The sequence below is a fragment of the Mustela nigripes genome, chromosome 10, assembly GCF_022355385.1.
Source record: "Mustela nigripes isolate SB6536 chromosome 10, MUSNIG.SB6536, whole genome shotgun sequence".
In the NCBI taxonomy this organism is placed as follows: Eukaryota; Metazoa; Chordata; class Mammalia; order Carnivora; family Mustelidae; genus Mustela; species Mustela nigripes.
This window is the reverse complement of record NC_081566.1, coordinates 42,360,935-42,388,708: the sequence shown is the minus strand read 5'-3', so window position 1 is coordinate 42,388,708 and position 27,774 is coordinate 42,360,935. Positions and strand designations below refer to the sequence as shown.

Here is a 27,774-nt window from a genome sequence, read left to right as displayed (position 1 = left end):
TGCTTTATCTGACACCCCTCCAACGGGTATGTGTTATTATCATCGTTCTCATTTCGCACACGATGCTCAGAGAGGTTGAGGAACTTGATCAAAGTGAACAGAACAAATGGAGAAGCAGAGGCTGCCAGTCGGCTTCCAGCATCCGTGGTCCCATCACTACACCATGTGCCCCAGGCACCAGTGACTCCCCTCCCCTTCCCCTTATCAGAGTTGGGGACAGGACAATTTCCTCTTTCTTAGCATCGGCCAGATCCCAGAATCCTCACTACAGCTGACTTGGGGGGCACCTGTCCCCTCTGTGACTAATCAGTATGTCTCCGTGTAGCCCAGAGCGGGACACCATATCCGCCAGTCGAGTCCCTACAGACCCCCAGATGGGACAACACAGGGCCCACCAAGGACGATCGGGTGGCTCATTGAATGAGTCGCTATTTTGCCTGTGAACATGTGGTGGCCCCTGGAGGGGGTGCCCCCAGAAGGCATCTCAAGGGCCACCCAACTCTTCCTAGACCATCTGCTCTTTCCTTTGAGACCTCCCAAAGATCAATAGTGGAGTCCAGCTTCTTCAAATGGTCAAGGAAGGCAGGGCTCGGGGGGCCCAGCCGCAGGGGACAAGCGGGGAGGGAGCGGGGACCCTGCCAGGGCCCCAGGGTTCTGATGGTGCTCAGATCTCTTTCTTCATCTGTCCAAACCCCACTCAGGTCAGCTTGGCCTCAGCAGCCCCCGAAATCTTTCCCTCTGGTTCCAGACTTCAGACCCTTTCCTAGAGCTCTCAGGAGATCGTGTGTTTATGCAGCAGCGTCTCTGCCTATAGGAGTCAGGGTTCAAGAGCCACAGGCTGTGGTCTGTCCTCAGTGGGTCTGGAACTTTCCAGGAAGCAGTCAGATAGTGGTAGTGGACCATACCATGCTTTGGGGCAGGGGACAAGGCAGTCCGGACAGAGCTCTGCAACCAGACTGGCTTGACAGACAGTCCGGCGATGTGTGAGCTCTGTGGTCACAGGCAAGTCACTTCCCACCTCAGAGCCCTGGGTTTCTCACGGAAAATGGGGATCAAGGCTCAGATCTCCCTGAGTTGACGTGAGCATTGACTCAGGCAGGAAACCTCTAGCATCAGGCCAAGCACATAGGCTCAGACAATGCCAGCGCTTCCCTGTGGGCCTCTCAGGGCCTCAGCCTCCCCATCTGTGTCACGAGGGTGTGCACCGTGTAGGCTGAATCCTCTACCGCAGTGGTTGGGGTGGCTCTGGGTTTGTGCTCAGGACAGCTGGGTCTGTCTCAGTGGTCGCCCTTAACCGGGTGACCTTGGGCAGATCACTGAAGGATGCTGACAGCTCCGAAAATCCACTTCTTTATCAGTAAAATGGGAACAATCTTATCCCGACCAAGGGTGGTTGTGAAGACATGCAGATTAAACACAGTGATTCATTAATTTATTTATTTATCTTTAAATATGTTTTTTATTTTGAGAGAGAGAGAGACAGTACAAGCAGAGGGGAGGGGCAGAGAGAGAGGGAGAAGCACACGCTCCGCAAAGCAGAGAGCCTGATGCGGAGCTCGATCCCAGGACCCCGGGATCATGGCCTGAGCCAAAGGCAGACGCTAAACCAACTGAGACACCCAGGCGCCCCCAAAAGGATTTTTTTTTTTAAAGATTTATTTATTTATTTATTTATTTATTATTGGGGGTGGGGTGAGGGGAGGGGCAGAGAAATCCTTCAGCTTATTCCTAACTGAACTTGGAGCCTGATGCTAGGCTCAGTCCCAGGACCCCAAGATCCAGACCGGGGGGCCGAAATCAAGAGTTGGCCGCTTAACCGGCTGAGCCACCCATGTGTCCCCAAACACAATGACTTTTAAAAGTGCATTTTGTGTCACCAAGCGCCATGCAAAATACCAATCATTGTTCCCTGATTGTGTGGAATCTCACAGTAGGGGTTATCACCTGAGTGTCTCCATTTGTGACCCACACCAGGGGGTGAAGGCTCGGGAAGGTGGGCGTGTGTGGCTCTGGGATGAGGCCTGGGTAGGCAGAAGTCGTGAGGAGTGGGTTCCTGGCAGGGGAGTGTTGAGGACTGGGAAGAACATGCTTTGTGTGGGGCCAGGAGCGCAGCAGAACTGAGCAGGGGGAGCTGGAAGGGAAATCTCCAGTCTGCCTACACTTGCCTTCCTAATTTTGCTTGAGGGCCAGAAGCGGTCTATGGCCTGGAGGGGCCTAATTATTCTTCTAGCCATTTCGACCCAGGGCTCTTGGAGCTTCTTTTTCAGGCTTATAATAGACAATGCTAATGTCCTTATTAATATTTAATAGTAATGATGCTAATAATGCCATGCATTTATGTGGTCTCTCCAAAGAGCTCAAGGAACCCTGAGTTCTTTATTTTAATGGAACAATATGGCTAATGTGGGGGGAGGCAGGGGCAGTGGAGAGAGACTGAGTCATGGGGAGGGTGAAGCACAGAGAGGTCAGATCGTTGAGCCAAGGTCACAGAGCGGGGGAGGTGGACTAGGAATGGGTGCTTGGGCTCCCTGCCTGGAGCTGTGCCCTCAACTCCATGGGGGTATCAGGGTCTGAGAAGGACATACCTGGTGGGGGCATCTTTTGGTCCTGGCAAGACCAAAATGTCCCTGGTTGGGAGCAGCTGTGACTCTGGATGTGCGCTGGGCTGCGGAGAAGTGGCCGCTGACTGGTTTATGACGACTGCCTAGGGTGGCTAATGGGCGGCCATGGGACATGAAAGCTGGGGCAGGTGAGGACACAGGGGGGTCCTCGGCCAGGCTCTGCAGGCCTCCCAGAGTCTCAGCCAGACTCATATTTTCCAGGATCCCTGGATATCTGATGCCTAATTTCTTAGAAGCAGTTTAAATCAACCCATGTCAGGGCACTGACCCTTTCTCTAATTGCTCAGCCTACTTGTGCTGACTTGGCTATCTTTATGTTCCCCACCATAATTTGTTAGGGCCAAAAATGTAACCCAAATCTATAGTTATGCAAAAGATAGTACGTTAGAATTTTGAGGCTTTGGTGTCCTGGTACACTACCCAAAGGGGGCTGTATTTACACAAGACCAGTGACTTGTGCCCCCTGGAAGGAGATAGCACACAGCAGAGCAGAAGCCAATGGGCTTTGGAGTCAGACAAATATGGATTTCGGTTCCACCTACTCTACTGATTTGTTGTGTGACCTTAGGCTTCTCTAAGCCTCAATTTTCTCATCTGTAAAATGGAGGCGACACCATCTGCCTTAAAGGGTTATATGGATCAGAGGAAGTGACATACATGTGTTGGGCAGCAGGAGAGGGGTCAGTGGAAGGTTCCAGCACCCTTGCAGGCAGTGTCCAATGTGGGTGATCCCAAAGATGGTCTCTTGATCAGGCCATTCCTGAGATGTGACCTCAGTGAGTCTCTGCTGGCTAGTCTCCCTCAGTTTCTGCCCATTTCTGAGTCGTCTGCTTTAGCCATTGATTCTGTGATCCACGGGATAGCTTAAGTTCCTTTTTGCTTATGATGGTCAGAGTCTGCATTCTTTGCCTGCAACCAAAAACCTGGATTGATTCAGAACTTAAAAATCCTAGTACAGTGCCTGGAATGAAAGAAGTGTTCCACAAATGATAGCCAGAAATTCTTAGAAAATTATGGTCATCCATCCATCCACCCACCCATCCATCATCTCTTTCCATCCATCATCCACCCACTTACCAAGCAAATATTGAGTACCTTTGCACTAAGCACTATGCCAAATGCTGGGGATACTGAAGACAATAAGATACGATATACCCTCTTGAGATGCTCACAGTATAATGGTGGGGTGATAGGCACAAATCATCAAAATATAGTAAGAGCTGTCACCCAAGTTTGCACAAACTATCATGGAGGGGCACCTGCCTTGGCCAACTGCAGATCAGAAACAGAGAAAATATTTTACCTGAGTCCTGAAAGAATGTCTGAACTCACCAGGTAGCGGTGGCACGGGCTGAGAGGAAGTAGGACGGCTGTGGCTTCAGGAAGTTCTAAGAGCGTGTGCAAAGGCAGCAGCAGAGCCTGAAGAGCTTGGGGAGGGAGAGAGCCAACATGTCTGCACTTGAAGTTTCAAAGAAGGAAGGAGGCTGGAGCAATCGGCCAGTCCTGTCCATGAAGAGCCATATGAACCCTACGGGGGGCTTCATCAAAGACAGTCGGAAGCTACTGGAGGGGTCTGAGCAGGCAAGAGGCAGGCTGAGACATGTCCTTTGGAAGCCCACTTTGGGGGTGGTGGGGAGGGTTGAATGCACAGAGCAGACACAGACTGGAAGGCAGGGAGGCCAACTAGTCAGGCATGGGCAGAGGAGAGGTGATGAGGACCTAGAAGGATCCTTGCAGCTTCAACCTGCCCTGGACAGCCAGAAGTCTTCACTTGAATGCCTGTGGGTGTCTCACATCCCAACCCCTTACCCCACTCCCCTGACCATCAAGATTCATGTGTCAGCTTGGCTAGGCTATAGTAATTTAATCAAATACTGATCTAGGGATGGCCATGAAGGTATTTGGTAGCTGTGGTTAACATCTATAATCAGCTGACTTCAAAGAGATTACCCTTGGGGCGCCTGGGTGGCTCAGTTGGTTAAGCGTCCGCCTTCACCTCAGGTCGTGATCTCAGGGTCCTGGGATCGAGCCCTGCATCGGGCTCCCTGCTCAACGGGAAGTCTGCTTCTCCCTCTCCCTCTGCCCCTTCCCCCCACTTGTGCGCACACTCCCTCTCTCTCACATAAATAAATAACATCTTTTTTTAAGAAGAAAAAAAAAAGGAGATGACCCCCCCATAATGTGGGTGGGCCTCATCCAATCAGTTGAAGGGTCTTAAAAGCTCAACTGAGGTTTTCCTGAGGAAGAAGACATTCTGCTCTCAAACTGCAGCTTCAGCACTTGCCTGGTTTCCAGCCTTTCTGCTCGTCTACGGAAGACAGCACCAGCCCCCACAGTTGGATAAGTCAGTTCCTTGGAATGAATCATATCTATGTGTCTGTGTGTACACACACATATATAGGACACAAATGTACAGGCACACACACACATACACACACACACACGTCCTACCCATTCTGTTTCTCAGGAGAACCCTGACTGATACACCTCCCCTTGTCCTCCTGCTGCCCCTCTTGGGTTCCGTGCCCCCACGAATGGTGCCCTCCAGACCCTCCAGACCTTCACCTCCTCTCCTCCACCCCTCTGCCCCCTGGTATCCTACTAACCACTCAGCCCTCAGAGGCCTCCTTTGTGCGTGTCCCACGGTCTTGGCTCTGACCCTCACGGGCTGCATCTGAATTCTGACCATCTCGTCCTCTCTAGCCTTCCTCTCCGGTCTCAGTCCTTCCTATCCCCCGTCCAAGACTGCAGTCAGAGCGAGCTCCCTAAAATGCAAATCAGAGCCTGTCACTCTCCTGCTAAAAATTCTTCAACATCTCCTGCCTCCGGGTTGGTGCCGGGCTTCGTCCTGTGACCCAGGAGATCATCAGATCTGCCCCATCTTTAGCTCTGCCCTTTCCTGTTGCCTTGCCCCACCCAGCTCTCTCCTGCCACGGTGACCTGCCTGCCCTTTCTGGAAGGGGCTAGATTCTCTCATTTCACCCTCTTTGTGCTGTTCCTGATTGGGAACAGTCATCTTCCTCCCTTGGGTACACCTGCTTAAGTCCTCCGTGCTCTCAGAAATTGGCCCAGTGGTCACTGACTCTCTCTTAGGCCCTGGGCAGGCCTGTTCCTTCGTGGGCATGTCCCTCAGGGATCTGTCCAGGATTGGTGTCTCCACCCAGAATGTTCTGGCTTTGCGCTCTCGGCAGAGCGTCCAGTGTGCAATATATACTTGTTAAATGAGCTGACGTGGGGCATCCATTCCTCTGCAGTTCAGGATGGGGGTGGCGGAGACCATGTCGGGGTGCAACTGACTCCTCCTTCGCCAATCTTGGGTGTCCCAGAGGCAGGGCAAGTACCAGCCTGTTTAGCGCAGACTCCTTTGAATGGATCAAGCAAGGGGAGCTTGGGCTAGGGGGAGGCCTTCAGTCACCACCTCAGCCAGATGTCACAGTGCAGGGCACAGTCCCTACGTGCTGGCCCAGCCTGAGGGCCTGTGGGAGAAGCTGCCCCCGGGGCCAGAGAACCAGCCTGATGGGCTGGTCCTCCACCCGGCAGAGGCTGAGAGGTGGGTGCAGACCTTCCCAGGAGGAGACTGAGGTCCAGGGCCAGCTTGGTGATGTGCGGCCCGTGAGATCACATGGGCTTTGTGCTCAGAACGTCCCTGCCTATTTCATGCTCTTCTGCGGCTGTCTTGGAATTATTAATAATTTTTAAAAGATTTTATTTATTTATTTGACAAAAAGAGAGAGAGAGAGACATTGAGAGAGGGAACACAAGCAGGGGGGAGTGGGAGAGCAAGAAGCAGGCTTCCCACTGAGTAGGGAGCCCAACGCGGGGCTCGATTCCAGGACTCTTGGATCATGACCTGAGCTGAAGGCAGACCCTTAAGGACAGAGTCACGCAGGTGCCCCAAAATTATGAATAATTTTTGAAGAAGAGCCTTGCATTCTCATTTTGCTTCAGGCGCTGCAAATTACGTAGTCAGTCCTGCTGGGCTTAGTGGGGCTACCCCACCAAAAAACGGTCCCCGGAGTTATTAGGACCAAGGGACTGGGGGTGACTGGCTCCCTCCACCCCCTTGCAGGACCAGGATCCCATTCACAGGGTCAGTCTCTGGGCCTGACTTTGTCCATTGTGTACGGACAGGTCAGCCGGAAACCTTGGCCATTCCTATGAGATCCTTGAAGCCAGGAGCACGGCGCGGGTGCTGAGAATGAATGCATTTTACGTTTTTAGATGGTTGAAAAACTAAAAAGAAGACTATTCCATGACACGTGAAAATAAGATGAGATTCACATGTCAGCGTTCATCAAGGTGCATTGGCGCACAGCCCCGCCTGCTCATTTATGGTCCGGCCACCTTCATGCCACGCCGGGGGCCGCGCTGTGGCAATAGAGGCTGTGTGGCTTCCAAAGCCAAAAGTATTTACTACCTGGACCTTTGCAGAAGAGGCTTGCCCAACCCTAGCAAAGCTGTCCCTTGTCCCTCAGTCTCCGGGAGCCAGGCGGAGGTGTCAGTCACTGATACTCAGGTTTCTGGTTTCCTTCTTACCTTAGCTCGGTGGCTCTCAACCAGAGGACCTCCGGCAGCGTCTGGGACATTTTTGGTTCTCAAGGGTGCGTGTGGGGCGGAATGTGTGCCCGTAACCGTCTAGGGGGAGGTCAGGGATGTCGCTGAACATCCTATAATGTACACGGCAGCCCTCTCTCCCCCTAAGCATCACCCAGCCCCGAATGTCAGCAGTAACGAGGTTGGGATCTCTATGCAGAAGCTCGGGATGCAGGCATGGCAGATTCCTGGTAGGCCTTCTAGGCAGAGGAATTAGCCAGAACGTCCACTGCTCTGCTAGTGAGCGGCCCAAAGACCGCGGGTACAGGGTGCGTGTGTGTGTTGGGGCGGGGGGACAATGAGAAGGACCAAACGGGGGTTTGGTCCTTGACTTTCCTACACCTGTTGGGACCCTCACAGGAAGGACTAATGTTCCCTGAAGTTCCCTGAGGCATGGGACAGGTGCTCCTCTACTTAGGTGAGTTTGGTCCTGGAAGGGGAGATGGTTATTGAGGCTGCCGGACAAGGCCATAAGGAGAGGTGCCGGGGGCTGGGGACATAGAGAGGGGACCTGGAGGTATTCCCAGGGGACCAGGCGAGCAGGGCGCTCATGCTGATGGAAGAAGCGTGAGGTGTGGGAGCCTCAGGGAAGGGGCTGGCACGGCTCCCACTCGACCTTCTGGAGAGTGACAGGAACAGATGCGGTGACTGTCAAATGAGACGCTCCTGGCACTTGGGGAAATTGCAGAATTAACAAAAGGAGGGTTGCTTTCAGGGAGCACAAGCAGGGGCGCGGTGTGTACAGCTGGACTGGCCTCTGGGGACTCCCTTTGCTTGAAGGGCAGGGAGCAGGGGTCCTCCTGCCTGGCCTCTGGGCTGCTTGGGGGTTGGGAAAGGGTGGGCAGAGGCAGAGCTGTCAGGCCTGGGGGCAGGACAGGGTCAGGTGAGAGCCAAGGCCAGGGCCAGGCTGCACGTAGCCTGGAGTCGGATAAGTGGCAGGGCTGTCTAGAGGTCATTTCATCTAGCCTCCTGCCTCTAGGTCCAGCCCCAGCAGATGGCATCTTGCCAGCTGAGGATCCAGGCAGGGGGGCCCTCAGCAGGAATGAGAATTCACCAGCTGTTACTTGCGCAGCCCCCAGAAGAAGCAGCCATCTCTCTCGGAAACTGCATGGACAAAGAGGCATACGTCTAAGGGTCTGCAAGAAGCCGGTGCCTTCCCTGCTGGAGGGTGAGCAGTGGGAGTGGCTGGAGCTGGCCTGGCCTTAGCTGGGACGCCTCCTGGCCTGCGCCGAGAGGCAGGAGGCTGCGCGAGTAGCACTGTGTGGCTCGCCGTAACTGAGGAAGTTTTGTGGTAGGGCGGAATGGAGGCAGGAGGCTTGGACTCCATGCTCCTAAAAGCTATTAAAAGCTCAGTAAAAGAGAAGCACAAGAAGCCATTTCCCTAGCGGGGATGGTTTTAATTGCAAGGTGGAGCTAATTTAGACCCAAAGAAAACACTTTCTAAGGCTGAGATACAGGGAGCCAGATTGGAGACGGGGAAGCTGTGGAATCTTTCCGAGGTGTCAGGGATCTGCCTGCGTGGCCTGGAGGCCGGGGCTGGCTGAGCGCCCCCACCACCCCGAGGCAGCCGGTCCTGGGAGCAGCTTTGTCCTTGCTTGGCAGACCCGTCTTCTTCCTCGTTTCTGGATCTGCCGCAGCTGCAGTCTAGATGGGAGACTGGGGGCAGGGAAGCTGGGGACTCCCGACATTCTACAGGCCCCTGGGAATTGGTTCTGAGAGCCCCCTACAGGAAAAGCCTGGCCTGTCCATCCGGGAAGTAGCTGGAAGTTAGAGCAGGGGGCTGGGGGGCGAAGGACAGCAGACAGATGCAAAGGGTCACGCCCCTCATTTGCTGGAGGGCCATCCTTCTCCCTGTCAAAGATCTGGGGTGGGGGTAGCCCACCGACAGATGCGTGGCGGCGGAGGGGGTGCAGCTGCTGGCCCCCTCCCCATTGGCCAGCCATCCCTGGCTTCTTCCCCCTTCCTTGCTGGTTTCCCCGGAGCCTGCTACATTGTTAGCTGGTGCCCCGGGGGACAGACCTCAGATGGAGGGAAGCGGGTGTGTGTTTTGTTTTGGGGGGGTGGAGGGAATCTTTGAACCAAGAACCTATTTGGCTAATGAAGTCGTAATTACTCCCTGCTCACTAATAGGATGAAAGCGGGGGCGGGGGGCTCCGTTAAAAGCCACTGATGGACCCACAAGAGGGTGCCTGACAGCCCTGAAGCGGGGCTGGGAGATCGGAAATGGATGTCAGGGCTGGGGGCAGGGAGGAAAGGGGGTGCAGAGGCTCCCCCCTGGTCTAGGGCCTGCCTATGTCTGGGTACCATGCACGTTCACGGACCTCAGTTTGGGATAGGATGAGGTTCTGGAGAAGGATCGTATTGCTCTTCTGGCCCCCAGCTCTCCCAGAGCAGCATGGCGCCCAGCTGTCTGTGTTGGGGTGTGTTGGGATGGGGGAGGCTAGAGGGCCAGGTTCAGCCAGCTTCAGAGTCTGAAGCTCTCAGACGATTTCTGTTGGCTTTGGAATGAGTGTATTTGTAGGTTTGTGTATTTCGTCCCACTCCCGGCCTGGGGAAACCTCACAGCCCTTGCAGACGCTGGCTGGCCACAGTCTGAACAGGACACCTGCTCTCCCCAAGGAGCTTAGCTAGTGCATTGCTGGGTCGCTGGGGCTGGGTTGGGAGCCAGTCTAGGATTTAGCATTTGATGTGGGGGATCTATGGAATGGAGGGATGGACCAGGGCTCACACCTGCCGGTCTGCAGGTCTGAGGCGATGCTCATAACTGAGGAGGGGCCGAGCCTTCTCCGGGAGCCTGCTGACTGACCACTGAACCTATGGCCCCGTCCCCCTGCCTGGGGGCTCCAGAGCGTGTTCTGTCCCCCTGGCAGCGAGCCCGCAGCTTGATGAGCTCGGTTGTACCAGGGCTCAGCGCCATGGAAAACGTGGGAAGGAGGCCCCGGTGGCTGGAAGGGAGGACTGTCTGTTTTGTGCTTTGTTTTTCAGGGAGGTGGCTGCTGGGCCTGGGGGTGGAGAAGGATGGCAGATTTTAGCCATTCTGGACCTCCAGTAGGATGGCGTGGATGATGATCTCTGCCAAACCCCCGGTCCCTGGAGAGGAATGCTGTTGGTGTTGAGAAGGAAGGAGCCGTGTGGCCTGGAAGAGGGGCTTTCTCCTACCCTAAGCTTGGGAGTTAGGCTCCGGAATCTGGGGGGGATATGGTCCTCTCCACCAGATGACTTCCTCCCTGTCCCACTCCCATGGGGATCAGAGCTACGCAGGCTGGCAGAGTCCTGTCGTTCTCTCTTAGGACAAACCTGGGCCTTCTGGATGGCTGGCCTCATTCTCTTCTGCCCCATGGACTGCCCGGTGGGCAGAGGTTGGTGTTGTGTCTTAACCACCAGCCTGGAGCGAGAAGCAGCGGGAGGGAGGGAGGTGGAAGATGGACAGTCCTTCCCGATAAGCAAGAGTGGGTTCCTAGGCTTTAAAGAGAGACAAGAGCACTTAGGGGACTTTGGGAAAGTTAATTGATGGGGCTGTAGCATGAACCTCTACCTCTCAATACCGATCACTGGCCCTTACATCCAGCCACTCCGAACCTGGTAAACGAGCTTTCAGGAAGAGAGATACTGCCTGACACACATCAACCCCCCACCCCACCCCGTGCCCCCTTGTCAATACGGCACAGACTGAGCCACTGGCGGGCACAGACAAACGAGGCCCACCTGCGTGGGAGGGGGAGGGCTGCCTTGCAGAGTTTGTAGACTGGGCAGGCACAGAAGGGACAAGTCCTTGCAGTGGCAGTGAACCCATGCTGAAGGTCAAGGTGGATGAGGGTTGGCGAGTAGGGTGGGGTGGGGAACAGGGGGAGGGAAGGTCAGGAGCAGCTCCTTGAAGAGAAACACGCTTGGGGGCTAGGCTGGTCATGAAAGGTGGGATTTGAGACTTCCTGGAAGGATCGGGAGGGCTTCTGAAGGGCGAAATAGAGGTTAGGGAGAACATTCCAGAATGCAGAAGAAGGGGAAAGCCTAAGGGGATTCATTCATTTCTGTACGTTTAATGCATTATATAATATTTACCACGTATCAGACACTCTTCTTAGAACTTCCCACATTTAACTGATTTCATGCTCACACCAACGTATGAGAAAGCTGCGGTCACAATCTCCGTCCTACTGAGGAAGAAGCGAAGGTCAGTCACCCAGCCAGTGCCTCCCTTATCTTCTGAGTCCTGGCTGTTTTTTTCCTATTACCCAAGGCAGACTTGGAGCCGGGTGAGCGCTGGCAGCAAGCTTGGCCCCTCATTGCAGGACCCTGAGCAGCCTGGCACCCACGACCCTCTCCCCTGGGCTCCCTGGGGCCAGGGTCTGGAGCCTGCATGTCCCCTCACCCGCACCCCAGCAGAGCAGAGCAGTGAGGGGTAAATCCCGGTCGGCCACATTGACAAGCCAGCAAGGGCTGCACAGGCAGGACGCCAGTGGGGGCACCGAGCGCCAGGCCTGATTTGTCGCGGCGATGCCCGTTCATACCCCCAGGGTCCTGGTCCACGGGGAGGTATTCAAGTCCCACGGGCCTGGCAGCGGGCTCTGACTTTGTCAGCTTAGTGGGGATAGTACCCAGCCCTTAGCCGCCCAGCTTCCCTGCGTGGTGGGACATAACCTGCCTCAGGGGGCTGGTGTGGGGGTCATAGGAGAGAATTTCCATAAAGTGCCCATCGCTCTCCCCGCACAGACGGCGGGCGTCAACGTCATTAGTGGCTCTCCTCTGAAGTCGCTTAATGTAAATGTATTGTGACCCAAATACCATCTGGTGCCCTCGTGCCTCTGACATGGATGGAAACGGATCAGTTCCCCTGCCAATCCCACGCTCGGTGAACATTGAAGGCTCTTGCATGATGTCCGCTAATGCCTGGGGGGCGTGTTCTGACGCTGACATTCTCCTGCCGCCTCTGCTTCGCCCTGCATTACTTTGGATGTAGAATTCACCAACTTTGCTAGTTTTCCTAAAAGATCCGCTCATGTGAAGCAAATTCATCCATTGGGTAGATGCGAGTGACACTTCAGAGAGGGGCCACTGGGAGGGGACGACGCATCTTAGAGTACCCGGTCTTGTCACTGTCCCTGTCATCTAGAGCTCCTCACACATTAGCCCGCATCAGAATCACAGAAGTACGAATCTTCCTGCTGCCTGTCTCTGCTCCTCATCTGCCCCCCACTCTTGCCCTGGGGTTCCAAAAGCTCCCTCCCCCCAATAATGCTGGACTGTTCCTGGGCCTTTCTGCAAACTCCCTACCCCATCAGTCCCAGACCCTTCCCTGAATAGGATTCAGCCTTGTTAGAGGGCAATTGTGATGTTAAATATTCACTAAGTAATTTCATTTGTTTGCTTCAGAGTGGCCGTTTCCTCTGTCTACACAAAGCCCTGCTTCCCCGCAGTGGGGTCTGGGGCTAATCAGCAGCAAGTTCAGGGGCGGGGGTGGGGGTGGGGGTGGGAGTGGAGCTTGGGAGTGGGCTGTTGGGCCGCAGCTGTGGCTCCAAATTGCTCTGAGGCCCACTGCCTGGTCCTCGCTCCAGCAGGAACTGACATCAAACAAATGGGCTCTGATGCATTAAGTGGGGAGGGGAGGCTAAAGTGGCCCTCCCCTACCTTCCGCCACCTAATACGGTTTCGAGCAGTAGTGGCTGCCTTGATGAAAGGGGCTGTAATGAATTCCCAGGTCCCATCCCTTTGGGGGCAGCTGGGCAAGATGGGGTAGAGCCTTCACTCTTAATGAAGATTGGAAGATGACTTGTCGCCTCCCACTGGGTCAGTTAATCCAACCCATGCTGGAGATTAGCATTTCTAATGGGCTGGGAGGCGCAGCCTTCTGGAGACAGGGATGAGGGATGATGCGTATTCTGGGAATCCCTTGGGCCCCGAAGGGAGGCAGCCGCTTTGTTTGGCCTCAGTTGAATGGAGGTTGGCTTTCTTCAAATAAGATGCTTTCTTCATCCCTCCATTTCTGTCCCTTTGCGTGTGTGTGTGTGTGTGGAGGGGGGAGTTCCTGCTCCAAAAGTGGGCCCTTCGGAATGCCCACGGCCCCCCGAAAGTCACATCCAAGTCCAATATCCAAATAGTATCCAAAGAGGATGACACAGAAGTCTTGAATTCACCCAGCCACCACATCAAAGGAATGCCTTCTTTTTCATTCTTTTTCACTCATTTTGTGGGTGCTGTGTATGGGCCACTGGGCTGTGGACCCACAGGGGACAAAAATTTCTCATACTCAAGATGTTCACAATTTTGTGAAAGAAATAGGCAACACATGACGGGGACTGTCTGGGAACGACAAAAAAACATAGCTGTTCTGGGGGCAGAGTGAGGGCATCCGAATCAGACCGTGCAGCCCTGTGGGTGTGTGTGCGCTTGCGTGCGCGCGTGTGCAGAACACACCCGTCCTTACACAGGCTACGTCAGGTCGTGGGGAAGACTTCACCTGTGCTGATTGTTAAAGATCAGCCCTCTGGGACCCAGCACCAGGCCACTGTTTGCTGCCAAGAGTCCAGGAGAGATGATCTGTAAGGAGAAGGGATATTGGAAGGGTTTGGAATGGGAGAGAGGAAAGAGCCTGGAATCAGGTGCTGCTGGGAATCAGGGCTGGTTGTGGACATCAACTCCAGTGATTACGAATTATCTAGAAGGGGAAGGGCAGGAGGAGGGTGTGCCAAGCAGACACACCTTTGGGCCTTCATTCATTTGCTGAACCACATTTACTGAGTCCTTTGTCCTGGATACTATAACACTGATTCTTTTTTAAAAGTAAACTAGTCCCTGGGGATGCCTGGGTGGCTCAGTTGGTTGGTCAGCTGCCTTCAGCTCAGGTCATGATCCCAGCATCCTGGGATCGAGTCCCATATCAGGCTCCTTGCTTGGTGGGGAGCCTGCTTCTCCCTCTGCCTCTGCCTGCCACTCTGTCTGCCTGTGCTCACTCTCGCTCCTCTCTCTCTGACAAATAAATAAATAAAATCTTAAAAAAAAAAAGTAAACTAGTCCCAACATGGGGCTCGAACTCATGACCCTGAGATTAAGACTCATAGGCTCTATAGACCGAGCCAGGCAGGTGTCCCTCCAGCATTGCTTTTGCTTACCTGTTTCTCATGACATTCTGAGCTTCCTGAGGACTGGAACTCTATGCTAGCTACCTTACAGCATTGAGTAGCCCAGAGTAGTTATTAATAGGCATTCTGAGTGGAATTGAATCGCCAAAGATAAGAAGTGTGAGAAATCAATCCATGTCGGGGGCACAGGACAGAGATCGGAATGGCTAGAATTTAGGGTGTTCGTGAAGTGAAAAACAAGGCTGCTGAAGGAGGGGTCGAATCACAAAAGGTCTAACATGCCAAGCCATGGGGTTAAGATTTTATCCTACTGTAGCCGACTGAAGGTACTGTAGTGAACTTGAAGGTCTTGAGAAGGGACAGGATCACATTTGTGTGTTACAAGATCCTTCCAGCCTCCTCTACGAGGAGGTAGTAGGTGGCAGGAAAGATAAGGACACTGTCAATTCAGAATGAGGGCTTGGGCTGCTGGTGGGGTGGTGCCCATGGACATGAAGGGCAGACTTCACAGACAGCTTGTGAACTTGAGAGTGACGAGGAAAAGATCTTTCACGTATCCCCAGGAGTGAACAGGAAGGTTCAGACGTGGCAGAGACTACGAGATGCCCCCAAATTCAGGAGGAGCCACGCCCAGAAATAAGGCCTCAGGTCCCGCTCTTTTCTGAGGACTCTTTTTTTTTTTTTTTAAAAAGATTTAATTTACTTATTTGACAGAGAGAGATCACAAGTAGGCAGAGAGGGCGGGGGATGGGGGAGCAGGCTCCCCGCTGAACAGAGAGCCCAGATGCGGGGCTCGATCCCAGGACCCTGGGATCATGACCTGAACCGAAGGCAGAGGCTTTAACCCACTGAGACACCCAGGCGCCCCTTTCTGAGGACTTTTGAAGGGAGAGGAAACACAGGCGCGTTAGATTGTTACCTCGTAGTCCCTGATCCAGGAGAGCAGGGCCTGTATTTTCAGGGCAACCCTTTGGCCTTATTTCCCATTCCATTCAGTTTCTCCCCGAGTGGAACCGCTTTCCAGCCCTGCCCGCTGTCTAGCCCCGGCACCAGCCTGAGGACAGGGCGGGGGGGGGGGGGTTTACAATGTCTGGCGGTCCCTCGCCATTCACTCTGCCTGGGATGACAGCCAAAGGGGCGCTCCTCAGTGGGAATTAGCCCAACTGCAGGCCGGGAGAATCAAGAAAGGAGACCTAACTGTGCGCGGTCCCCCTCCTCCGACACAGCCTTCTCTGCTTCTTTCCCTATTTCCTATTTCCTATTCCCTTTCTCCATTTCCTAGTTCCCTCCCCTGTTTGCTTGTTGGTTGAGATTCCTTGGAGTCTACGGAGACAGGTTCTGGGTTTGTTGTAAGCTGTATTATTCATTCCTTCAACAATATGAACTGTGCCGGCATTCTCCCACCTCAGGGCAGGGGTGCCCACAGGGGGAGGGCAGGACACAGAGCTTCATCGCACACGGCTCCCCTCCTCCCAGCATCCCCATCACGGCACATCCTCAGTGGCGCCCGGGCACACATACAGGCCAGCTGAATTGGGCTCTCTCGGCGGCTGCACACGTGCCTGTCGCTGTACGGTCAAAACACAGATTGTGTCCGCGAGGCCCCCAGGATAAGACCGACTTCAAGAAAAGGGCTGGTCTTGCAGAATCCTCGAAGTGAGGGCTGTCTGGAGTCCCGGAGATCTCCTTTTTTGATTCTGTTGTCGATCCCGACAACCCTGTACCCCTTTCCATGAACTAAAGAAAATGAACAGATCACCTGGCCAGAGTCCATTTTGAACAACTTTTATTATACGTTTAGTGTTCTCTATACAAAAGAAATCAGTTGTTGTTGTTGTTTTTTTTTACAGTGATTCCAAAAAAAAAAAAAAAAAAAAGAATTCTGAATAATTTGGCCTTTTCGTTGCTCATGCAGTCAGTTTATAAGTCCATGTATTAGATGGTCCTCTGCGGCCCGGAAGTCTTCCCTGCTGAAGGTCGCACGTGACACCCTCAGATCCGCATCTGTCGCTGACAACGTTGGTTAATGCAAAAGAACTCTCAAAGAGGAAAGAACGTGATGTGAGAGGGGTTAAAACAAGGTCTGCCATGGAGAGTTAAATTTTTAACCAATGGAAAAAAGATCAGACCACCCTGCAGGTATGTGGGTGTGTGGGAGAACATGGAGATGGCAGGGAAAAAAATCTCCCCCTGGAAGGAACAATGCGGCACGGTGTTGGGGGGAAGCGGGTGCCAGGGGAGGGGGGAGGCAGGGAGAGAGGTCCTCTGGGGCCAGCGTGGGCTGGGGGTGGGACCGGGACAGAAGGCGACCATGTCACAGGCGACTGATGCTCAGCCCAGGAGGAGTGTGAAGTTGGCAAAGACCTGGGAGCCGGGCAGAGGGACAACACTGACTGAGGATGTCCAACTGGGAGGGATCAAGAAAATAACCCCCAAAAACCAACAACAACAGGGGCAGGGTCAACTGATCGGCATTGTTTTTGTAAAAGAAACAGAGTAGGGCACAAAATTCTGGATTTCTTCTCCCAGATTTTTGTGTTTATTGCTTCACTGAACTCTTTCTGTGTGCTGAACTCCAGCCCAGTGAACCCCAGGGTGGCAGAGCCTCTGTGGCCCAGCCGCCCCTCAGCACCCCACGGCCGAGGGCCCGAGGGACGCAGCCTGCTGGGGGCCCCGAGTGTCACGGAACAAGAGACGCCACTCCAGACTACAGTCCAGACTTCACAGTGACAGACACCAGTCGGCTCCTCACTCTCCCAGCAGGGGTCTGCCCCGCGCAGCTGGCTTCCCCACGGGCTGTCACAGACAGACTGGTCTCAATCTCAGAAAAATCCTTTGTGTCTTTCATTTTGGGAGGTGTACGGGGCATGGGGAGAAGTGATATGAGGTACAGACAGATGTGAAGCTACAGCTCTATTTCCAAGGAGGCACCTGCGGGCAGGTGGAGAACCCCAGACAAGGACTCCGGAGGCCCCTGGTTCAGGCTCTCCCTCACCCTGATTTGCCAGCCGAGTGACCTCGGGCCAGTCCCTTCCCCTCTGTGGATTTTAGTGTCCTCGTCTGTCCGAAGAGTCCTGTCCATGAGATCAGCTCTGTGATTCCCCCACGTGCTGCGGTTTGAAGCTCTCCAAAGCGACGCGCTCTGGGACTGAGCTCGTTTCTACCCTTAGCGTCAGACAACTTCTGTTTAATACTACTGTGTCAATGGAGGTGCACTGGTTGGGGGTGTGGCGCGGGACACTGCTCGGTGGAGACTCGTGGCTTCCCTGGGTGGTGGTCCTGTCCCTCTGATCCTTCTCTGAACCTATCTCGGGAAGGCTGTTCTCAACAGGGGAGGGAAGGAAGGGCGCTGCCCAGGCTTGGGCGGGGCGGGCTGGTGAGAGCAGCAAGGTTGGTTTGACCTCCCATGGGCTGGCTCCTAACTGATTTAGGGGATGGGCTGCCAGGAGCTGGGTTCTGCCTAGAGCCCTGCCTCCTCCTGGCTTTTTAAGCTTTTTGTTTCATTCACGTGTCTCCTCCATTTTTTTTTTTTTTTTTTTTCCAATCAGGGAACTCCTACATGCTACTTCTAAGCCACCACGTGAAGCTCAGCCAAGATCCACCGGGTGGTTTCTTCCTAGCAGATGTGTGTGTGTTTGGCAGGGACGGCAGGAGTGCTGACCCCAGTGTCCCGAATGGGGAGCTCGCCTGTGCCTGCACCCAAGGAACTGGCTGCCCTCCCCCTGAGAGCTGGGGGAGCCTCCCTTCCTCAGGGTTGGTGAAGCAGCCTTGCTAAGATTGAGGCAAAGTGTGTTCAATCCTCGCTGCTTCTGTCCCACGGGCTGTTTGGGACTCTCTGTGGCTTGGCTCGGATCCTGCAAAGGGCCCCTGGACCCTTAAAGATCCTCTGCCCCGGGTTCTCCCAGGGAAGCTGCCCTCTCCTTTGGATCAGACTCTCTCGGTTCTGTCTGCAGGAATCCTTCAAGAGGGGTCCAACCTCTCAAGTGGGCCAGGGTGTGAACCCACCCTAAGACAATGTCATAATCTGTACTGTTCCCCCTGCAAGCGCTGCCCTACTGTGTGGCTGTGCCCATGCATGGGTGCTGGGTGTGGGTGGGGGAAAACCCACACCTGTCTGCAGCCCTTTCCTCAGGCTGTGTCCGGGGAAGCCATGAAAGCCAAATCTGACCCAGGTTGCAGAGACCCCCCAGCCAGCGTGTGCAGTGTTGGCACTGGCTGCTTCTGGGACAGCTGGACCCTCCTCCAGACCTTGGGACTTGCCAGGAAGGGGCAGACCAGATGCCCCCACCCTAGGGCAAAGACAATGGACAAGGGAAAGAGCTGGTCTGGTTTTCCCTTTAGCTGAGCCTCAACTATCTCTTCAAAACTAAGATAAGGAAAGATGGGTCCCCTTCACAAAAGCCAGGCAGGGTGGGAGGCAGCTGTCCCTGGCCCTGCAGCACTGTACGCCTTAGTCACTGGCCTTCCTGCTCCTTCAGCTGGGTTCCTGTCCCTCCGTGGGCACAGGTATTCAAAGGAGGGATGACACAGGGGAACTGGAGGCACCAACATACAGACAAGTCAAGCAACTTGCCCCAAGGGACAGACCAAAGAGACTCAGGAAGCAGGACTGGTCCTCGACCCCACCCCACAGGGGAACCCCCTCCCCATCTTCCTCAGCCTCGTGGACTACGTGCTCTTGCCGGAGCTTCTCCCTTGGACCCTGGAGCAACCGGAGGCTTGAGAACTCAAGGTGCCCCCAACCAATGCCCACTGTGTCCTGCATCTCAGCTCCAGCCCTGGGAGGGCAGGGCTCACATGTGACTATGGCTCAGACTAGAAGTTCAAGGCTGTTTCCTGAGCCCACAGCTTTGGTGGCTCGGCACAGACAGGTGAGACCGCAGCACAGGCAACAGGGCTTCTGGAATCACTGAGAGACTCCCCCACCCCCTACAGCCAGGCAGGCAGAAGCACTGATGGTATCACCGTCTCCTGGCCACATGGTTGGTATGTTTTTGGGCGGTTGCTTGAGAGCCCCAGTGGGCAGGGTGTGCGGGACAATACTGCTTTCTGGCTGAGTGGGCTGGGCTCTGGCACGGGCTCATGGGAAATGGACAATCTCTTCCTGGAAGGGCTGCTCCCTAACCCTGCCCTACACACACCTCTCTAAGCATCTCTGCTCAGGGGAGACGGCCTCTCTGGGCTGAGGTGGGCTCCTACCTGCCAGGAGGGCTGGGTGATGTGGCGGTGTGGACGGCGCCTCTCCATGTGGCTTCCCGCACGGCCTTCCAACATGGAGGGAGCTGGTGCCGAGCGGGCATGACACACACAAAGAGCAGATAGGCTGAGCAATCATCTCTCCCCCAGACCCCTGGGCAGCAGGAGGCCTTCTGCGGTCCTCAGGTGCACAGCCGGGGGGATGGGCACCATGACAGTGCACGGTCCCCTTACCCAAAGAGCCGGCCTGCGGTGCACTGAGCTCACTGGTGTGGGGGTGTCACATGGGGGGGGTGGGGCCCAAGACACTGTCTACTCTGCTCAGATCCAGAGCATATGCTGGAAAGGCTGTTCCTTTAATTCAGTTTATAGGCACACTTCCCTGACGTTCCCTGGAGAGGCTGGGCTTGGGTGCAGGATTGCCCAGCTGTAGAGGAAAGCCAGAGGAGGGGGCCCCTAAGCTCACTCCTAGCCCCCCGTGATTCACCCTGTCTCCATTCAGCATGAGGGAGCTGTCCCTGGGTCTTCTGGGCTGCAAAGGCTGGCCACGGCTGGGGCCAAAGGCCAGGCACCTGCTCTCAGGTTCAAACAGCACAACTGGCTCAGCTCTGGGCTATGGTTTCTTACCTGCAGACAGAGTACATGTGTCTATGTGCCTGACCTTCAGCTGACTGATTATGAAGGGATGCAAACATTGCTAATACCTTTGTGGTGTAAACGTGTGGCAAACGACGCTTTGATCGAGCCTCTGAAGGATGCAGCTCCGTTGCTGCCCAGGCTGCCGGGCGAGCAGCTGGAGGCTCGGACCAGAGGCTGTGCCCGTGGCAGGCAGTCCAGATGGGGGGTCAGCTTCCCCCTCCCGAAACCAGCTCTAGCTGCAGCGACCACTACCAGGTTGCTCTCAGGCTCAAGATCTCTCTCTGAGGCTAGGTACCTTTGGTTTCAGAAACGGATTAGGTGGGGAGGCTGAAGGCCGCGCCTTGGGTCTCTGAGCACTGCAGGCTGTGTGGGTCTCGGGCTGGGCAATGGGGTGCAGGGCACGAGGCGAGCGGCTGCTCTGGGTCTGTGGTGATGTTTGCTGGGGCCGCCCCATTCTTGAGAGACATCTCTGGAGGCTTCGAGGTTTACGGGCAGGAGCTGGGGACCTGGTTGCTGCAGGGCCACATCAGAGCTGCGTAAGGCATCCGGAGGGCGCGAGGTCCCCAGGCCAGGCTCTCCAGTGCGATCAGCGTGGTGTTCCCGCGCACTCTCCTGATATGTAAATACCCCGAGGACAGGACACACTGGTTCGGTCTCAGGGGGCGGCACAGTGTGAAACACCACTTTCGACGTCTTACAGAATTGATGGAGGAGATGCTACTTGCTAGAGGCGAAAGGGGGAGCAGCACCTTGTACCCCCAAACACATCAGCAAAGCTTCTGCATTGCCTGGTTCCATCCCCGGGAGGGTAGCAGCGGGGATCCCTGACCAGGTGTGGGGGGTGCCCTCATCCCTCGAGGCAGGGTGCACGGTCCCCTCTCTCCCACATCCCGGGTTTCACCGATGGGGAGGAAGGAAGTCCAAACCCAGCCCTTTCCTTCTCTCCTGAGGTGAGCACAGCTCCCCAGGGACCAGACGCCCGGTTTCCTTCTGCTTGAGGTACTCGGCCACTGGCTTCGAAGCTCTTCCCATCCGTGGCCGCTCCCACTCCTCAGACTCCTTCAGAGCTGGCGCAGCTCTTGTCTGGGACACGCTGGGGGAAGGGGCAGGGTGAGAGCCAGGAGCAAGAGGTAAGCCCACCTCCCGACTGAACCACAGCGGGGCAAGGAGGCCTGCCCACTCTCTCCCTGCCAAAAATACTGTCATTTTCCAGAAAGCAGCCAAGCCCAGCTCAGCAACTGACAAGGCCAAGGCGCATGGGTTGGGGGCCCGGGGAGGCATCTGGCGAGAAAGGCATCCTTCGGAAATACGTTGGCCCGGGGGGGCGGTGTGAATACGACAGCTTTTCTACAACATCTTTTACAGGTCAATCCTTTTGCCCATCGTGGGGAGAATCCATCCATTCTTTCTTTGTCCAGGGACATTTCTTCGAAAGGAAAAGAAAATGGAGACGCTGGGTCTGGACGGTAAAGATGCACAAAAGAAAAATACAGATAACGCGGAGGGCCGTGACCAACAGAAACCGGTGAGTGCGCGTGCGGAGGGCAAGGGCGGGCCGGGGTGGGGGAGGCTCCAGCCTGGTGGCCGGGAGGCTGAGCGAAGGGCTGGGCTCCCTCCAGCTGAGCGTAGCCAGGACTCCTCCACACGGTGGCACCGCGGGGGTGCAGGGGCGGTCATCGGGAGGGGGCTTGGGGATGGCTGGGCCGTCACTGGTCCTCACAGCTTGGCAGACCCCCTTGTTGTACCCTTGTCCCTGAAGAAGGTGGCGGCTGTGTGGTAGGTTTGCGGTGGCTTCATCTCCCCCTCTCCCCTCCTCCCACTTGCAAAGTAGTGGCTGTGTCCTGGGCGTGGGGGCTCCGTTAGGCCAGAGAATAGATGGCGTTGACAGGCGACGTGGCCTCTGAGCTTTCATTGCCCTCTGTCTCCTCCTTGTCCTTTTTGACCGTGTACTGGCCGATGAAGGACCCGTCCTCGTTGAACTGCCCCTCGCCACCCTCGCCATAGTCCACCAGGCTGTCGTCACTCTCCTGCTGCTTGATGGTGCCATCCAGGGACGTCTGGCTGCCCTGCAGGGGCTTGTTGTCCTCGTCACTGGCCAGAGAGAGACAGAGAATCAGACCCTGGCCTGGTCCAGTGTCGCTTAAACCAAGGCGCGGTAGCACCGGGCCGTTGGCCTCTCGCCGAGCGCATGGGCTACGCAGCTCCGAGAGGGGAGGACCTCAGAGGTCACCGGTCAGCCTCTCCCTCCCCCGAGCCCTCCCCCGCCTGGCTGGATTACGGCGGGAACCCGAGGCCTGGAGAGGACCAGGTTTCTCCCTGGCGTCTTCTCCCACGTGAGGTGGGAAGGTGGTGCCACGCTGGGCCTGGAGCCCAGTCTTCTGACTCCCGTCTGGGGTCAGCCGCCCCACGGTGAGGACAGCCAGCTACCAGGAGACGAGGCAGGATGGGGTGGGTCAAAGAGCTGGGGTGTGGTCCTGTGGCCCCGGGAATGCCTTTCTTCTCTCTGGGCCTTCGTCTCTCCATCAAGAAAGGTTGGACTTGCTTTGACTCTCTGTGATCTGGGTGGCCCCTGTCTGGAAAGGCTCTGCCCTTGGCAAAAAGCAACGGGTGTGGGCCATGGAGAGAGAAGCCTCTCCCAGGGCTCTCCCTTCCCCACCGTGCTGTGCTTTCCATCGGCTCTCTGGTCTACCAAGCGGCAGACGCTATTGCTTGGGGCCTCGGCTGAAAGAGGTTGGACGAGTGGAGGGGCACACATGGGAGCATGTGAGGCCAGTAGTTGGAGACAAAGCCCTGAAACGCTCTGAAGATTCTGCCTGGGTTTCTCCAAGGCCCCTAGGACCTGCCCTTCAGACACCCCCCAGCCCCCTGCAAGGAGAGCTGGCAGGCTTCGGGGCGGAGCAGGGTCTACCTGCTGGGATGTCTGCAGTGCCCCCAGGGAAGTGAGACAACACCCCACCCCACCCCCTTAACTGGGCTGTGCTCAGGCACCACCTCCCTTCCCCAGCCTGCTGAAAGCTCTGCCCTTTAGGCTCTGAGGGGGGCCGGGTGCTTATGGCCGCATCTCAGGGGTAGATGGCCCCCAGCGGTGCCAGGCAGTGTGGGCAAACACATAATGTCCCCTTCCTGGCCCCCGGGCCATACGCAGTCCTTCCTGGGTATCTGTGTGCAGGAGGAACAACCAGTTAAGTTGCCTTTAGAGTGGGCAGTGATAGTGCTGGGCAGAGACAGCCGGCAGGGGAGGACCTGGGGCCCGAACCCGAGCCTGGCGTCGGTACTTGGAACGTTATCAGCCCCTCCCTCTTGCGCCCTGTTCCTTGGGCCTGTGTTGGGGCTACAGGGAGGCAGCCAGTCTACAGGGCTGCACTGAGTCTGTGTGGAAAGTGGGGCTCACGTTTTGAAAACCAGCAGTTTCTTGCTGGTCCTGGTCCTACTTCTGGGTCTTTTTTACACACGTTCCCTCCCAGGAACAGGAGGATTGTGTCTGTGTGATTCTAGGGGACTCCGGGCACCTAAGCCAAATGCAGCTACTGGACAATGGCCCAGCTTGGAGGGAGCATCTTCAGTGTGTCAGGTTCTCACAGAGAAAGAGGAGCTAGATCTGGAAAGAGCAGACTTCTTCTAAGGGAAGCTAGAAAGGAACCAGAAGGACTAGGGGGTCTCTGGTCTAGTCACCTGTTGGCCCATCTTCCGAGAGACCCGGACACAGGGGGACAGATGAGGGGGAGAGAAGCAGAGAGACCCACCAGAGAGGTTTCTAAGCCAAGCCAAACCTAAGGCAGGTGTGCGCGCGCGTGTGTGGGGGTGTGGGCCTTTGCAGGCTCCTGTGTGTGTCTACCCAGCCTCCCTGTGGGTGGGACAGGGGAGTGGGTGGGGATTAGGCAGACACCTATGGTGTCTTAGGGAGACGGGGCTGAGGAAGTGGCTTCTCCAAGCCCAGGAGGTCCTCACCCCTCTCTGGGGTTGCGTTGAGGGCCTGGGGGAGGGAAAGCCCTGTGTCCTTTGGAAACTGGTGGCCAAGAAATAGGGCTCAGCTTCTGGGGAAGATGGGCCCTGCCAGGAGTGCTGAGGACAGTCAGGGGAGGGACCTCTGCTGCTCGCCCTTTTAGGAGGCCTTTGGAGACGTGGGGGCTGGGTGGCCAGATTTGGTACATAGTCTTCTGCTGGGCTCCTGGCCAGGCAGTGGCTCCGGGCAGTGTTCACCTGCTGGGCTGCTGGTGAGCAGAGTGGTGGAGGCCAAGGGCCAGAAAAGGAGAGGTCAGAGAAGATGGGGTGATCTTGCCCCAGACAGTAACAGGGTGGGGGTGGGGAAGTAGGGCTCTGATCTGAGCATTTCCTCCCGCCCGCCTTGGTCTGGGAATGAGGCCTCCATGACCCGCCCTGCATCATGCCTTAACTCAGGATACATTTGCCACCAAAATGGGACATTACAGCGTCATCACGCCAGCCACAAAGGCCCATCCAGATCTGAGAGGGATGGATCCTGATGTCTCCCAGCCGGAAGTGAGGCCCTGGTTTCTCCAGCTCTGCCACCAGCTCCCTGGGCGTTGAGCGTGGGTGGGATTCCTCGGCAGGTCACGTCCCTGTCTGGGCCTCAGTCCTCTGATTTGGGACAGGCCATGACCAGATGCCTCTCCAAGGGCTGTTCTTGGCTAGGGCCCGGAGATATCATTCAAGTTCATGAGGAAAAGGTCTAGAACCGCCTCCCCAATTCTTCACTGAGTTGAGGTTCCAAGACAATACAGCTTCCCTGGGTCCCTGTCTTCAGGGTTGTGGGAGGGAGGGGGCGGTGGGCAGAGAGGAAACTGACAGCTCATTTCATGGCCATGGCCTTCCCAGCGTCTGCTTTCAGAGGAAAGAGGTGGCTGAAAGCACCCTTCTGAGGATCTCGACAGCTTGGAGCTGTGTGGTTGAGTGAATGGAACAGTCCATGAGACTGTGCCAGGCAGAGTCCCCTCTGCGGGGAGGCAGCCTCGTCCAGCCCCCTCATTACAAGTAGGGGCTGTCAGCGAGGCAGAGGTGACAGCCGGATGGGTGGGGGTTGGGGGACCAGGAGCCAAACAGGTCACCCACCTGTAGTCAAAGGAGCCGTCCTCTTCCTTGGGGTCTTCGGGGCCCAGGGGAACATCCTTCTTTTCTCGCACTTGGCCGATAAGAGAAGCAAAGACACAGACACGGTGATTATGCCCCTGTACCCCGGGACCCCAACTATAGAGTCAGTGACACTCTCTCTTTCAACAAGGCATCATTGGTGCCTCCCTTATTCGGGCTTCCTGCATTTAACCAGCTGTCAGGTTGACGCCCCGCCTCCTCCTCATCCCCAGGGTTTCTCTGTTGACAACTGAAACCTCCAGGCTGCCCCTTCCCCCACCTCCACCTTTCCACGGGGTTGCCCCCCCACCCAGCACCACACCAAATGGATGTGATTTTTTTCTTTGGCCCCTCTCTTATTCTGTTCTGCAGCACAAGTATTTGTGCTCCGTTTGTAAAAGCCCCCAACAGGGGGCCCTGGGCCGAGGGGATGTTCCGTAGGCACCTTTGGGATAGAAAATGCTCTTCCTTCTGTGACCTCACTAGTGTGTGGGACCCTCTTCTCCCATGCTTCCTCTGTGGTTTGCACACACCCATCCCACGCCCTGTCTTGCTGGGCTGTGATCTTCCTGCTGGGCGCCTGCTGTGTCTTGAGGGAGAGATCACCTTTCTTTTCTGGGTCCTTGGCACCCAACACAGAGTCTACCATGAAGTCTAGCACGAAGGTTGGAGCCCGGGCTTCATGGTTTGCTCATTTTTCTAGTGGACTAGGGCCTTACCTTGCAGCTGGAGGGAAGGAGGTAAGCTGTGAGAAGAACTTTCTGGAAAGCAACACTGTCTAATAGGTAAAGGAAGCTTCAAAGTTGATCTGATGAGTTGGGGGGTGAGTTCAATAAGGCTACTCTTCTCCCTGACTCTGGCTTTCTCTTTTTCAGGAGAAAAACAATCCCAACACAGCACAATAAGGTGAAAGGAAATAGTATTTGCCAATAAAGAATTACAATTTCCTGCTCTCCCTCACAGACACCTGCCTCACTTAAATCACAGGCAAAACCCTTTAGAATCCTAGGGTCTGAGGGTACGCGGACAGGGGAAAGAGAATCTTCTCTCTGAGTTGAGTTTTAGGGGGACCCTGGAGGAGGACTCATTTAGAGGGAGGGAGAGGCAGGCATTTGGGGAGCATGGCCCGTGCTTGGCAATGGAGCTTTGGGGGTCAGGGAGCAATTTCATTCTGCAGTCCGGCAGGATTTTTGCTCGCTGGGTCATCCATTATCCTGTCTCCTGTCATTCTACCCACCCCGTCCCAGACAGATGGTTTTGTTGCCCCTATTTGAAAAAGCAATCAATATTTCCAGAAGCAGGAATGCCCGAGGTCCTTGTCCTTGACCTTGGTTTGTCTGGGCTGGTGGATCTTGAGGCACCCAGAAGAGCAATGGCTCTTTGGGATGCTAGGGAAGCCCAGAGCTCTTTACTGATGGGGTCTGTACCAATGCAGGCCACCCCTGAGCCTCTGGGGGCTCTTCGAGCAGGAGCTCCTGACCCTCTGCCAGGGGTCTGTCATTACAGCCCAGAGAGCCTCTCTCATGGGCGTGCTGCTTCCATCCAGACCCTCCCTTCTCTGTTCTCTCCTTCTCATGGTTAGAGAAAATGCTTTTCTTCCTTCTTCCTTCCTTGGGACATGGGATCCTAATGAGATTCAGGCTGAAAAAAGCCAATTTACTGAGCAGACAGCTGGTGAGTCAAGGGGAGGGAAGGTCATTCTTAATGGGAGTCACGGTTCCTTCCGTCCCCTCTCTGGAGCTGCCTGGACCGTTCCATCCACCCACCTCAGGCGAACTTGATTAACTCAAGTGCTTTCTGGCAGCTCTAAGATGGACAGACCAGGGGAGAGGACTGTCTGTCCAAGCTTGGCAAGGGTTAGGCTTGCCGGGAGAACCTGAGCCCCCTGGATATGGCCGGGGAATCCTGGGAATGCTGGCCCCATGTCCCCAAGCCCGTTCCTCTCGTACATCCTACCTGGGTACTTGCCGCCCCGACTCCTCTTGATGAAACAGACGATGAGCAGGATCAGCACCAGGAGGGCGATGGCACACATGAGCCCAATGAACCAGCCCTGGGTGGCGATGTCGGCCTGGTTGTTGGTGTAAGCTGGGGAGGGGCAGGAGCAGAGACATGAGCGATTTCCCGGGGGTGGAGGTGAGCAGGGAAACGTGGGGGAAGAATGGCTATTTCATGTCGATGTTCCTCCTTGAGCCTTAAGCTACTACCTAGCAGCCCTCTGGCCCGAACCACCCCGCTACAGGGACGGAGAGAAAATAATTAAAGAGCCAAGGTCCAGAGATCAGAAAAGAGGCACAGGAAAGGGATATAGGAAGCAGAATAAGCAGCAGAAGGCTGAACAGGTCCTCTAGGAAGGGGAAGTTTCCTAAGGATGGGGCACGGCATTCTTCAAACCAGATGGCTGGTTACAGCCTGATGGGGGTGGACAGAAGGCCAGAGATTGGCCCTGAAAGTTCGAGTCCCCATGAATGAGCCTGGGATGAGGAAACGGGACTCTGCTACCCATTAGGGAATGGAGGCCGTGGCTACATTGCAAAAACCTGTTCCAAGAACACCTTCAC

At 55.6% G+C, this 27,774-nt stretch overlaps 1 protein-coding gene across 17 annotated transcripts in view; it reads right to left on the bottom strand.

Annotated features, from left to right (window-relative positions):
• Window positions 1-16,061: 16,061 nt before the first annotated feature.
• NFASC (neurofascin) overlaps window positions 16,062-27,774 on the bottom strand; it is a 174,994-nt gene continuing 163,281 nt past the window's right edge. For all 17 annotated transcript variants that reach the window (XM_059413205.1, XM_059413212.1, XM_059413215.1 and 14 more), the window contains 3 exons: window positions 27,170-27,301; window positions 25,196-25,265; window positions 16,062-22,216 (listed from right to left, as the gene is read on the bottom strand). In XM_059413205.1, the coding sequence (XP_059269188.1) occupies window positions 21,985-22,216; window positions 25,196-25,265; window positions 27,170-27,301 (434 nt within the window). In that variant the 3' untranslated portion in view covers window positions 16,062-21,984. The remainder of the gene's footprint in view (window positions 22,217-25,195; window positions 25,266-27,169; window positions 27,302-27,774) is intronic.